At 39.4% G+C, this 12,693-nt stretch overlaps 1 protein-coding gene across 1 annotated transcript in view; it reads right to left on the bottom strand.

The window, feature by feature from the left end:
* Positions 1 to 325: 325 nt before the first annotated feature.
* Positions 326 to 12,693, bottom strand: part of LOC107715561 (protein NLRC3-like) — a 24,509-nt gene continuing 12,141 nt past the window's right edge. Inside the window, exons 4-6 of the mRNA XM_016521708.1 lie at positions 9,475 to 9,648; positions 3,650 to 3,696; positions 326 to 1,056 (exon numbers count right to left, since the gene is read on the bottom strand). Of these exons, the coding sequence (XP_016377194.1) occupies positions 470 to 1,056; positions 3,650 to 3,696; positions 9,475 to 9,648 (808 nt within the window). The 3' untranslated portion in view covers positions 326 to 469. The remainder of the gene's footprint in view (positions 1,057 to 3,649; positions 3,697 to 9,474; positions 9,649 to 12,693) is intronic.

A 12,693-nucleotide genomic window follows, 5' to 3' on the forward strand; every position in this document is an offset into this window, starting at 1 on the left:
CTGGGAACTAGAATGCCACTGCCCAGTTTCAGTCAATGCAACAAAAATGCTTCATGTAGTCCCAACACAAATGGATTAAGTTAGCTTAACATTTCACAAGTATAATTTAATTTAACAAATAAAATAAAACTAAATGAAAGAGACATTAAAGATTTGTGTTGCTTTAGCTTACTTTTTAAAGTAAACTGAGCAAACAGCTAAATTCATGTTTTTACAGTGCAATAGAAATATAGAGGGGAAAAACAATTGTTTAATGGATAAACAGTACACTTACAAATAGCGTATCTGTACATGTAATTTACAAATAAACTATTTTTAGGTTATTTACAAATGCATAGTTATGGTGGATACTGTATAGTCATGAGAGTTTTAACTGTTCAGGCTGAATATAGCCTGTGGGGGGAAAATGATCTTGTGCCTGGCTGTTCAGGTGGTCAGTGCCCTGTAGCACCAGCCAGAGGGCAACAGTTCAAAGAGAGAGTGGGCTGGGTGTGCCATCTTTGTTGTTGCTCACAGGATTTTTAATCTCACATAGAGACACTGATGAGTTCAAACCATAAACCCTAAATCCAGCACAGAGAGACTCAGTGAATGTGGAGGTGAATGTGTGCAACTGTGTGAGTGTGTGCGTGTCAGAGACACTGTAGAAGGACAGAGTCCCATCTGACACGTCCACGTACACTCCTACTCTCCTACATGAGCCTAAAGAGACACGTATGTCGGTGAACTTGTTATTGTGACACACAGTGAATTTGTCATTAGAGCGTCTCAGACTCCAGGAGTTCTTATTGCGTCCAAACACACAATCATCACTCCGTCCTTTCCTGTTGATTCCTTTATATGTCACTGATATAACAGCATCTCCACTCGATTCAGCCTCCCAGTAAGAGCGTCCAGACAGACTCTCTCTACACAGAACTTGAAGAGTCTTGTCAAATCTCTCTGGATGATCAGGATATGACTGATATTCTCTCACATGTGTCACCTTTCTGTTTTCCTCAGACAGAATGAGATGATTGTGTGCTGTGTCTGGATCCACTGTGAGATCACAGGCATCTGAACACAAGAAGACAGACATTTATATATCAAACCACAAACACTAAAGCTGTGTGTGTACTAGTGAGGCGCGGATGAGATAAAACGTCACCTGAATCTGCAGCTTCAAACAAATTATCCACCCGCACCTGTATTTGTGTCTGATTTAGATAACCGCACCCGATCGTCACATTCAGGGTTCATACGGTCATGAAAAACCTGGAAAAGTCATGGATTTTAAAACAGCAATTTCCAGGCCTGGAACGTTTTGGAAAAATAAATAAACCCAGAAAGAATTTCGCAATTCTCTGTATAATAGAATTATGTTTAATCAGGTCCGCAGTCAGTCTCATTCACTTCTCTCTTTGACCTTCTCTTCACATCGGCGCATCTAGAGCTGCTGCTCGCTGCGATACAAGACTTTAGCTCGTGTTTCGGTGCACTCAGGGGAATTCTGAACGCAGGTGCTGAGGGGGTGCTAGATAAATGACAGGGGGAGCTGAGCATTTCATAGTAAATATGACCAAACAGGTTATTATTATTATTATTTATATTAATAATAACATCGCTATATAGGCGAATTTCAAGTGTTTATGAGGAGTGTGGGAGTATTATCATGCTTAGCTACTGTAACATGCATGGGGGCGCCTGGGCAATAATTTTTTTTTTCCTGCGGAAAGAACTTAAAGTACTCCGTCATTTTTGGATGTGCTTTCCTCTGTCTCTCATGCAGTCTCCGCGAATGGAGCGCGTCACAACAATGAGCCACACCGGTGTAGTGCCGAATTCTGCACCCTGCCAGATTATGCATCCCCTAGTATTGGTCGGTTAAGGAGTAGGTGTGGGGGAGGGGTTAAGATTAGGGGTGGGGTTGGGATTAGGCAATCAGATAGCGATTTCAACGAGGGGATGCATAATCTGACAGGGGTGCAGAATTCGGTACAACACTGGTGTTTGCAGCCGACACCGACTGAGAAAGCACTAGTTTAGTAATAAATATTTAAAATGTCTCCTTTTCCCCTGACGCATTCATAATCATTACTTTTGCATGGAATATAGGCTATAATACGCCTAAATGCTTATTAAAAGATGGTTTAGTAGGTTATTATATTAATCAATTTAATATAAACGTCTAGTTAACTAGTCGGGGGTAGGCCTGCTTGGCACAAGGAACCGATCCATTTTTAAAATAAAATGCTATGACATTACGAAATGTGCAACTGCAAGTCACGTTGTATTGTATGGGGATGCTATGGTCTTTTTAGGGGGTTGCTGGAGCACCTGCTATCCCGCCGCCCACGGGTACACTGTACTGGGTACAGTTGACAGAATTGTCACTTGCCTAATCGGTCATTGTTGCATTGCCACAAAAATTTATTATTTTCACGTCTTTTTAAGTCATTCGGTACTCGTGCGCTCCAGAGGCACTTTTTGTGCGTTCAGTCACATCCAAAGCGCGCGCTGCGAGTACCAAATTGAGCTTGTTGCTCTTAAAGGGTTAGTTCACCCAAAAATGACAATTAGCCCATAAATTACTCACCCTCAAGTCATCCTAGGTGTATGACTTTCTTCTTTCAGACGAATCCAGTCGGAGTTATATTAAAAATTGTCTTTGATCTTTCAAGCTCTATCGTTAATTAGTGACCGGTGTTTTGTTTCGATCTCTCCTCACCTCATACGTCATTCCCCCGGAACTGCTTCCGTGTACAACAGTGAGCGCAAGCTAGATTCAAGTGATTATTACGTTTTGAATATGGATATTTTTCTTACAAAAACGCATGGATTCGCTACAGGAGACCTTTGTTCACCCCCCCGAGCAGTGTGAGACACTTTTTTTTGTGGAAGGGTGCTTTTTATTTAACTTCTTTTGAACCGAAGGAATGCAACACCCGCTGAGTACAACGATAGAGCTTGAAAGATCAAAGACAATTTTTAATATAACTCCGACTGGATTCGTCTGAAAGAAGAAAGTCATTTACACCTAGGATGCCTCGGGGGTGAGTAAAACACTCATTTTTGACTGAACTAACCCTTTAAGCGGCCAAATACACACAAAATTACGTCAAAATGGTCGTCCTCGTCCTTCTCATAAGCGCTGTCGGTTTTGTCTTAAGTTAATGTAAACGGTTGCGAAATAAAACGCATGACTATCAGTAGGCCTATTGGATCTGTGAAATAGGTCTTGTGACAGCAGCCTAATAAAGCTGTGCCGTCTGTCACTAATGTTAATCAAACAACAAAAGACAGAGAAAATCCTTCACTGCTCTTGACTAAATAATGTTTTGTTGAATAACTTTAATATGTTAATTTACAGTTTTTTCAATTTTTGTAGCCTATTTAAAACACGTTCATATTTTAGAAAATGTAGTTAATATTTCCATCATTAATGATTTATCTTATCCACCCGCGAATAATCAGAATGCATTTTTTATTACCCGACCCGCGGATATAACCGCCATCCGCGCATCACTAGTGTGTACCTACTTAACTAGGGTTAGAGGTTGTAAAATGTATAACTATCTGTATATAAAAACAATAAAAGTCTATGTAATGTCCCCATTTAGAAAGCTAAGTAAACGTGTGTGTGTGTGTGTGTGTGTGTGTGTAGACATACATTTTTGTAGTCCTGCTGTAATCCTGAACCCTCCTCCATGATCCACACTATAAAACACACAGTGTCATATTCAGTCAGTAAATCCACATAGTGCAAGGTTGAATGATTAATCAATTATTAATTATAAAAATTATATTTCCAATTACTCCTGATAAATAGATTATAAAAATAGATGCATTTTTCTGACTCATTTCTAGAATACAGTTGGGTATTTGGGATTGTTAGTGTTCAGCACCTATAGGACTAAATGTATAACTTAGTGGTTCCCAACCACATTCCCGGAACCACATTCACATTTCCATGTCTCCGTAACCAAACACACCTGATTCAGATCATCAGCTCATTAGTAGAGACTCCAAGACCTGAAATGGGTGTGTCAGACAAAGGCGACATACCCTGCGTCTCAATGTTCATACTATCCATCCTAAATAGTATGTGAGATTAAAATAAGTGTGTCCCAAAACATAGTATGTTGATGATCTACTATTTCCGGCAGGTTTTCAAAGTGTGCATTCATGCACACTATAAAGGCTAATATAGCCCACAGCCCACTGCACTTGGACGAGGATTTGTTCAGAACTACAAACACGAGTAAAAACCGTTAAAAAACTATAAAACATGGCAGATTATCGCAACTGAGGATGAGTGACTAATAATCTAAGTTTAACCTGATAAAAAATATATATTTAGTGTTATCCATGTTGTATTTAATCTGCAATAACTATGTGAACTTTTAAATGCATCATTATCCATTAATATGAAGAGAGTCTCCACATGAAAGACCCACTTTTTCTTTTGAAAAGTAATGAAATGTGGAGGATAATAACTGTGACAAAATGATTGACAGGTCAGTTTATGGTGTCAGGACGCGTCAGAGAGCGTCCGTAAAAGACGAAGTTTTAAGTTTTATGACGGGATAGTATGTCCCAAAGCTTGCCTACTCTTTTGCTACACACTCAAAGGTATGTACTTTTTCTTCAGAAAAAGAGTGCATAATTTTAGGGCTTAGTATATGTAGGTGAATTGAGATGCAGGGATACAAAATATGCAGTGTTGGGGGGGCCTCCATGAACGTGGTTGGGAACCACTCATTTTTTGGTGTATGATGTTCCTATGTCACTGCTCAGTGTCTTTGAATGAGAGATGTGGTATTTCGCTGTCCTTTTGTCTTATGTAACGCAAGATAACCACGGGTTCTTAAGAACTCATAAAAAATGGAGACCTGAAATGGGTGTGTCAGACAAAGGCGACATACCCTGCGTCTCAATGTTCATACTATCCATCCTAAATAGTATGTGAGATTAAAATAAGTGTGTCCCAAAACATAGTATGTTGATGATCTACTATTTCCGGCAGGTTTTCAAAGTGTGCATTCATGCACACTATAAAGGCTAATATAGCCCACAGCCCACTGCACTTGGACGAGGATTTGTTCAGAACTACAAACACGAGTAAAAACCGTTAAAAAACTATAAAACATGGCAGATTATCGCAACTGAGGATGAGTGACTAATAATCTAAGTTTAACCTGATAAAAAATATATATTTAGTGTTATCCATGTTGTATTTAATCTGCAATAACTATGTGAACTTTTAAATGCATCATTATCCATTAATATGAAGAGAGTCTCCACATGAAAGACCCACTTTTTCTTTTGAAAAGTAATGAAATGTGGAGGATAATAACTGTGACAAAATGATTGACAGGTCAGTTTATGGTGTCAGGACGCGTCAGAGAGCGTCCGTAAAAGACGAAGTTTTAAGTTTTATGACGGGATAGTATGTCCCAAAGCTTGCCTACTCTTTTGCTACACACTCAAAGGTATGTACTTTTTCTTCAGAAAAAGAGTGCATAATTTTAGGGCTTAGTATATGTAGGTGAATTGAGATGCAGGGATACAAAATATGCAGTGTTGGGGGGGCCTCCATGAACGTGGTTGGGAACCACTCATTTTTTGGTGTATGATGTTCCTATGTCACTGCTCAGTGTCTTTGAATGAGAGATGTGGTATTTCGCTGTCCTTTTGTCTTATGTAACGCAAGATAACCACGGGTTCTTAAGAACTCATAAAAAATGGCATACAAAGCCTTAATTATAATGTTAACTCTCCTGTTGGATTAAAAAAAAAAAGAAAGAAAGAAAGAAAGAAAAAAATAATTAGTTTTTTGTTGTTGTTGTTGTGGGTCAGATTAAATGACACTGGGTTCCAAGCAATTTGCCCAAAAAGTAACACTATGAAAAACAGTAAAAATTAATGTAAAAACATAAAACTACTATGTAGCTTGTCAGAGATCAATATATAAAAGATGTCTTATATGCTCACCAAGGCTGCATTTATTTGATAAAAAATTGTGAAATATTATTACAATTTAAAACAACTGCTGAACTGTTTGAACATATTTTAAAATGTAATTTATTCCTGTGATGAAAAATGTGAATTTTCACCATCATTACTCTAGTCTTCAGTGTCACATGATCCTTCAAGAATCATGATGATTTGCTGCTTAAGAAATATTTTACTTAATGTTAAAGGGGTCATATGATGCTGCTAAAAAGAACAGTATTTGGTAGTTGTGTACTATTTTCTTGGATTCCATGATGAAAATAAAGTTCAAAAGAACAGCATTTATTTGAAATGTAATACACATCCTTTTTAACACTGTGTCTTACACTGAATGCAACAGAGCGAGTGCTGCAAATCCATTAGCTCTTCATGTTCAGAAGTAGTGTGAGTGCTTGGAGTATTTCAGAGATTGAACGGGGCAACAGTTCACTGTCCGGAAATTGTCAAATCTCAACATGATTATAATAGTTTGTTTTTGTCAGGTTGCGCCATTCACATCTGATATAGACATATATCTTATAGCATCCCTGACAGCAACATAGTGTTGGCCCAGATCTGGTACATGTGGATTCCACACGGGCCCGATGTGAGCCCGATGTGGACCTACACTATGTTGCTGCCAGGGATGCTATACGTTTGTTGTTCTTGTTCCTATTTCCATCAGTGATTCTTCTTGTTAACAAGAAGTGTTTTCTAAGTGTTTGCTAATGCTCAATCATTAATTAAAGACTGAAATATCTAATTAATTCCTCTCTTAAATGGTCTTGGTTTGGGTGCTTGGAGGGTCTGGTCTTGACTAAACTGTCGTACGGATAACTTAGAACGTAGGCGTAGCATAAACTCTAGTGAGAATATGCTAGTCTCGCGAGAAACAAGTTTTGTTTACAGCAAAGGAAAACCAGTGTCCTCTTGGCTTATACTGAAATCCTCCAACATTTTTCTTTACAAATCCTCATTCTGTACTACTAATTCGTGACCAGTGTTTTGTTTTGTTTGCTCTCTCCATATGACAGTTAGCAGAAGCTATGGATTAAGATTTATTAAGTTGTAAATATGGATATTTTTCTTACACAAACACATCGCGTCGCTTCAGAAGGCCTTTATTAACCCCCCGGAGCCATGTGGACTTCTTTTATAATGGATGGGTGCAATTGTTTGGACTTCAAATTTTGGGCTACCATCCACTCCCATTATAAAGCATGGATTAGTCTGAACATTATTTAATATAACTCAGATTGTATTCGTCTGAAATAAGAAAGTCATATACACCTAGTATGGCTTGAGGGTGAGTAAATCATGGGGTAATTTTTATATTTGGGTGAACTAACCCTTTAAATAGTGAGTTGGTATTCTTGACGGGGATTGTGACATCAGGGCTGAAGTGGAAAGAGTAATGTCCAGTTGTTATGAGTTATAACTGCGTTTCACATGCCTTAATCTTATGTCCTCCGATTCATATTGAGTTCTCCCTGTGAAACCGTGCTATGAGTGTTCGAGTGTCCCGTTTCAGTCTCTTGTTTGGAGTGATGGAATCTTCCGCTGAAGTGGTGTTTGGTGTGTTTGATTCTCCCACTGAGGAGTGTTTGGAGAGCAACTAACCAGATTTAAAATGGAGATTTCAAGATAAGCCATGTCTTGTTGTTTATTATTATAAAATTGTAATGTTTGTTAATTGTATTTCATTTGTTTGTATTTAGGGGTGGGTTTCTTTATTTTGAACTGGATATAACGCAAGTTATGACTTCTACTCGTGCTCAACGGACATTTCTAATCGTGTTTAGTGATTTACGCATCGATGATGTAATTTCAGCTGACATTTCTAAACGTAACCGAGGACTCAAGGTATGAACATTACACAACTCTTTCTAAACGTGATATGATACGTGATACGGACTGGGAGTTTGCCGTATGAACTGTTTTTCTTGTGGGTATCATCCTACACTGTAAAAAAAAAAACCGGTAAATTTACGGTAAAATACCGGCAGCTATGGTTGCCAGAACTTTACAGTGAAAAATACGGTAGCAACATTTTAGGTTTTACAGAACTGTTTAAATTTACAGTGAAAAACTGTATTTCATTAACTGATACAATGTTAATATGCAAACCTTTGAGTTAACTCATTTTATTTGCAGAAACCCGAGTGCACTTAATTTGGCCAATTGGCATTTGTTTATAAACTAATATTTATAATGTTTAAGTAATGCAAGCATATTGGTATTAAGAACTAATTTGCTTAAGTCCATGAAGAAAAACCTACTGATTTATGCAAAGTCATTAAAAGCATCAATTCAACTTAAATCTCTTGCAGATAACAGCAGCACACATTCATGTGCGATTGAAATTATTGAAGAGATTCACACTGCATCAGTAACTACACAGTTACTGCCTTTAAATAAAACAACAAGCAGCATAACATCAGTGTTTCTCTGTCCGTCCTTGACTTAAACACAGGCTCTGCTCTCCAGCACAATGCTGACCCACAAAACACAACAGGAAGTTGACTGTTAGGTTTTACAGTATTTTGCTGTTTTCTTTTCTTGATTTTACGGTGAAATACCGGCAGCTGTGGTTGCCAGTAATCTACAGTTTTTTACAGTTTGCTTCCGTAAATTAAATTAACAGTATATTTCTGTTAAAAATATATGTCACAGTGTGTTTTCCTTCATCTCACACATTTAACCCCTTTAATCCCACAGCAACATCCTCACAGCACTTATATGTCTCCACACTACAGAGTGTTGAAGTGACACTGAAGCGGTGATGACATTAATGAGATAATTAAGTGAGGATTGAGCATTAGTGATGAACACCTGTTAACAAGCAGAATCACTGAAGGAAAGAGAAATTTACAAAATGTATATAATGAGCAAATACATCATGAATCAATTTTCCAAACCGTAGTTTTGTCTTATGCTGAATCACTACAGTACAGTACATCTATAATAAATGTTTTTTCTATTTGTATTATTGTAGACCGGTTGTAGACTACAACCTATTTTTATTTAATAATACTATTAGTTCTTGAAGTGGACATGTTTCAAAGTAAAGCACTGCACTTTTGCACATTCTGCACATTCTGCAGGCTCACAGTTTCAGAGTAAATCAATAAATACTGCACATTTGTGGCCAGCAATTTCTAATAATCCACTGTTAATGTATTATGACAATGAATGTTTACCTCATGATGCCTATATTGTGATATGTTAAAGATGGTTGTATAAGTATATATTTTATCTCTATCACCCTTTTGAATGAGCAGCTGGAAGTACTAAAGCATAAACATTGGCTTGTTTATACAAGCTTATGTTTGTATGCTTGTTTATACATATTCCAACCTTTACAGCTAAACATTTGTCTAATTCACTAATAATATTAATAAATGTATTACATTTTTTATATTTTACATGCCTTTCAATCTGACACAGGTATACAGGAGTAATTTTAATAATAAAATAGAAAAAAAATCCTGCTTAACATACTTGAATTTGTCCAGTGTGCAGTTTGGATTGTTCAGTGTATCAGAGAGCAGCTTGACTCCTGAATCTCCTGGGTGATTGTAGCTCAGATCCAGCTCTCTCAGGTGTGAGGGGTTTGAACTAAGAGCTGAAGACAAATAACCACAGCCTTCCTCTGTCACCATACAGCCAGATAACCTACAGACAGACAACAACAGCCCACATGATATTGTTTGGCATTCTGAAATCAACCAAACAGTGCAGTATATTAAAGTTATTTTCTGCAGTTACAATAACTAGTATTTATTTTTGTTTCTAAATGTTGTAAAGTCAACAGAGACTCCTAGGAGCAAAAGCTGAAATTGCTTACATATTTGTCTTATAGAAAACGTTATTTTAACAATTGTACATATTTTTACCATTTATGAGATATTATGCATTTAAACAAGTACCATGAAGGTGCTTGTCCACATGGTAATGTCTGAAGAATTATGATGTAGTTCACAACCTTTTGCCCTTTGAATCCCCCATCGTTACATAAATGTGTGATATGATTTGATTCTATTGGAAGTATCTGGAAAAAAAATTGTAATTTTGGTAGAATAATCATTCTCACTGATTAAACATTATAACTTGTACTATTTAAGATTTAAGAATTTTAAGATTTATTTTTGCCATATTCGCCTTTATTATGATTAGACAGTATAGAGTGTACAGGAAGCGAATTGAGAGAGAAAGAGAGATAGGGGATAGGATCGGGAACGGTCTGCCTGCCCGAACTCGAACTCAGGACGCCCAAAGCACAATGGCACTATATGTCAGCACACTTGCCCACGAGGCTACCAGCACTGACAAGGGGGCTGTAATGTAAGGCTTATGTTTAGTTTTTTATTGTGCTTAATTTGGTTTTCCCTGTTTGCCTGACTTCTCATTCATTGTAAGTTGCCATGGATTCTAATTTAAGTTATGCACCTGGTTCATGTTGTTGATTAGTCCCTGTGTGTTTTTAAGTCTTTAGATTGCCTCAGTTCCTTGTCTTGTGATAATGTGTAACTGGAAGTGTGGTGCGCTCTTGTTTTTTCTGTTTAATGTTATTGTTCATTTGTCATTCTGCTTTACACATCATTCATGTAGATTTACTACGTGCTCTATGTAACATTATGCCTTTCTCTCCCAAAAGATATAGATCACCACCCTTACGAAAAAAAAAAAAAAAGTTTATTCAAGTGTGCTATTATTATACTTCTTTTAAACTAAAAAAACAAAAACAAAGTGTACTTTCAGTCTACTTTTTATGTACTTCTCAGAAATATACTTAAAATGACATTAACTTGTTGGCAGTTATAGTGACAGAAAAAGTCAAAGTATATTTGGCATATGCTTGTTCTCCAACAATCCATGTTTTGACAGTTATATGCTACATTACACATCTTTTATGCATCTTCTGAAAGAGTACAGAATCTCCGGATCAAAAACACAGACAAAGAAGCAGAAACAAAACAGAAGTATTGCTTTCACATGTAATCTAACATGATCATCAAACATTAAACAGCATATAAATCAAAACGTCTCAGTTATGTATGTAACCGAATTGGGGATCGCTTTGGGAGACCAATCTACTTTGAGTGTAAGAAAAACGAGCCAATGCACATTGGCATGCGATCATTGCCACAGCTGCTCTGCGCTGCAGAGCAAGTATTTAATGAGCAGCCGGTGCGTAAAGACACGGGCTAGCCGGCCTGGGTAGCCTTACCTTGGAAGAATACACATATGGGATCGCTGCAGGGACCACCACATATGGACACCCAGCCTAACACAGGTTCCACAACGCATACGAGTGTAGGCCTGGTGTCAGACGCTCCGCCACGTCTGACTGCCGGGGGGTGACGGAGGAACTCACAGGGTTAGCCATTTCTGGGGAACTCTACTGGAGCACTAGACGCACGTATCCGGCCCAGCGGGTGGGAGTGGCGTTGCAAGTCGACACTAGAACGGGTCCTTCGCGCTACTGGCCACTGGGGGCGAGTACACGGGAAGATACCGGCTCTACACAAAGGCTATAGAATCTAGTGCATATTTGCGAAGGCCCTGGGGCCAGCTGTGCACCAGCGCATCCGTGCCGAGGGTGCCCTCGGTCAGGGAATAAAACAGCTGGCAATGGGTCGAGTCCGGAAAGGCAAACAGGTCTACCTGTGCGGCTCCGAAGAGGTCCCAAATCAGCTGGACCACCTGGGGATGGAGCCGCCACTCTCCCGGAAGCGCAGGCTGTCGTGAGAGCTCGTTGGCTGCACGATTGAGCATGCCAGGGATGTGAATGGCCCAAAGCGACCTCAGATGCTTCTGACTCCAGAGGAGGAGATGACGGGCGAGTTGCGACATGTGGCGGGATTGTAGACCACCCTGGCGGTTGATGTACGCAACGGTTGCAGTATTGTCCATACAGACCAGCAGGTGCTTGCCATGTAGCAACCCTTTGAGTACCAGCGCAAGACGTACTGCTAACAACTTGAGGCAGTTGATGTGCCAATGCAGTTGAGGCCCCGTCCACAGACCCGACACTGCATGCCCATTGTACGTGGCCCCCCAGCCCGTGGCCGAGGCATCCGTGAACACCACAGCATGCCTGGACACTTGTTCTAGGGGGACCCCCGCCCGTAGAAATGAAGGGTCTGACCAGGGATGGGCAGTATTTCAGATACATGTATTTAAAATACGTATTTGAAATACAAAATACTATTTTGTATTTTGTATTTGAAAGCCTTCGGCAAAAATCAGATGTAATTTGTATTTAAATACATTTAAGATTAGTATTTTTGTATTTTCAAAATACATAAAATACTCGGGCGGGAGTGGCTTTGCAAGCTGACACTAGAACGGGTCCTTCGCGCTACTGGCCACTGGGGGCGAGTACACGGGAAGATACCGGCTCTACACAAAGGCTATAGAATCTAGTGCATATTTGCGAAGGCCCTGGGGCCAGCTGTGCACCAGCGCATCCGTGCCGAGGGTGCCCTTGTTCAGGGAATAAAACAGCTGGCAATGGGTCGAGTCCGGAGAGGCAAACAGGTCTACCTGTGCGGCTCCGAAGAGGTCCCAAATCAGCTGGACCACCTGGGGATGGAGCCGCCACTCTCCCGGAAGCGCAGGCTGTCGTGAGAGCTCGTTGGCTGCACGATTGATCACGGCAGGAATGTGAATGGCCCAAAGCGACCTCAGATGCTTCTGACTCCAGAGGAGGAGATG

This window comes from Sinocyclocheilus rhinocerous, unplaced genomic scaffold (assembly GCF_001515625.1).
Source record: "Sinocyclocheilus rhinocerous isolate Xijiao unplaced genomic scaffold, SAMN03320098_v1.1 scaffold2705, whole genome shotgun sequence".
Taxonomy (NCBI): Eukaryota; Metazoa; Chordata; class Actinopteri; order Cypriniformes; family Cyprinidae; genus Sinocyclocheilus; species Sinocyclocheilus rhinocerous.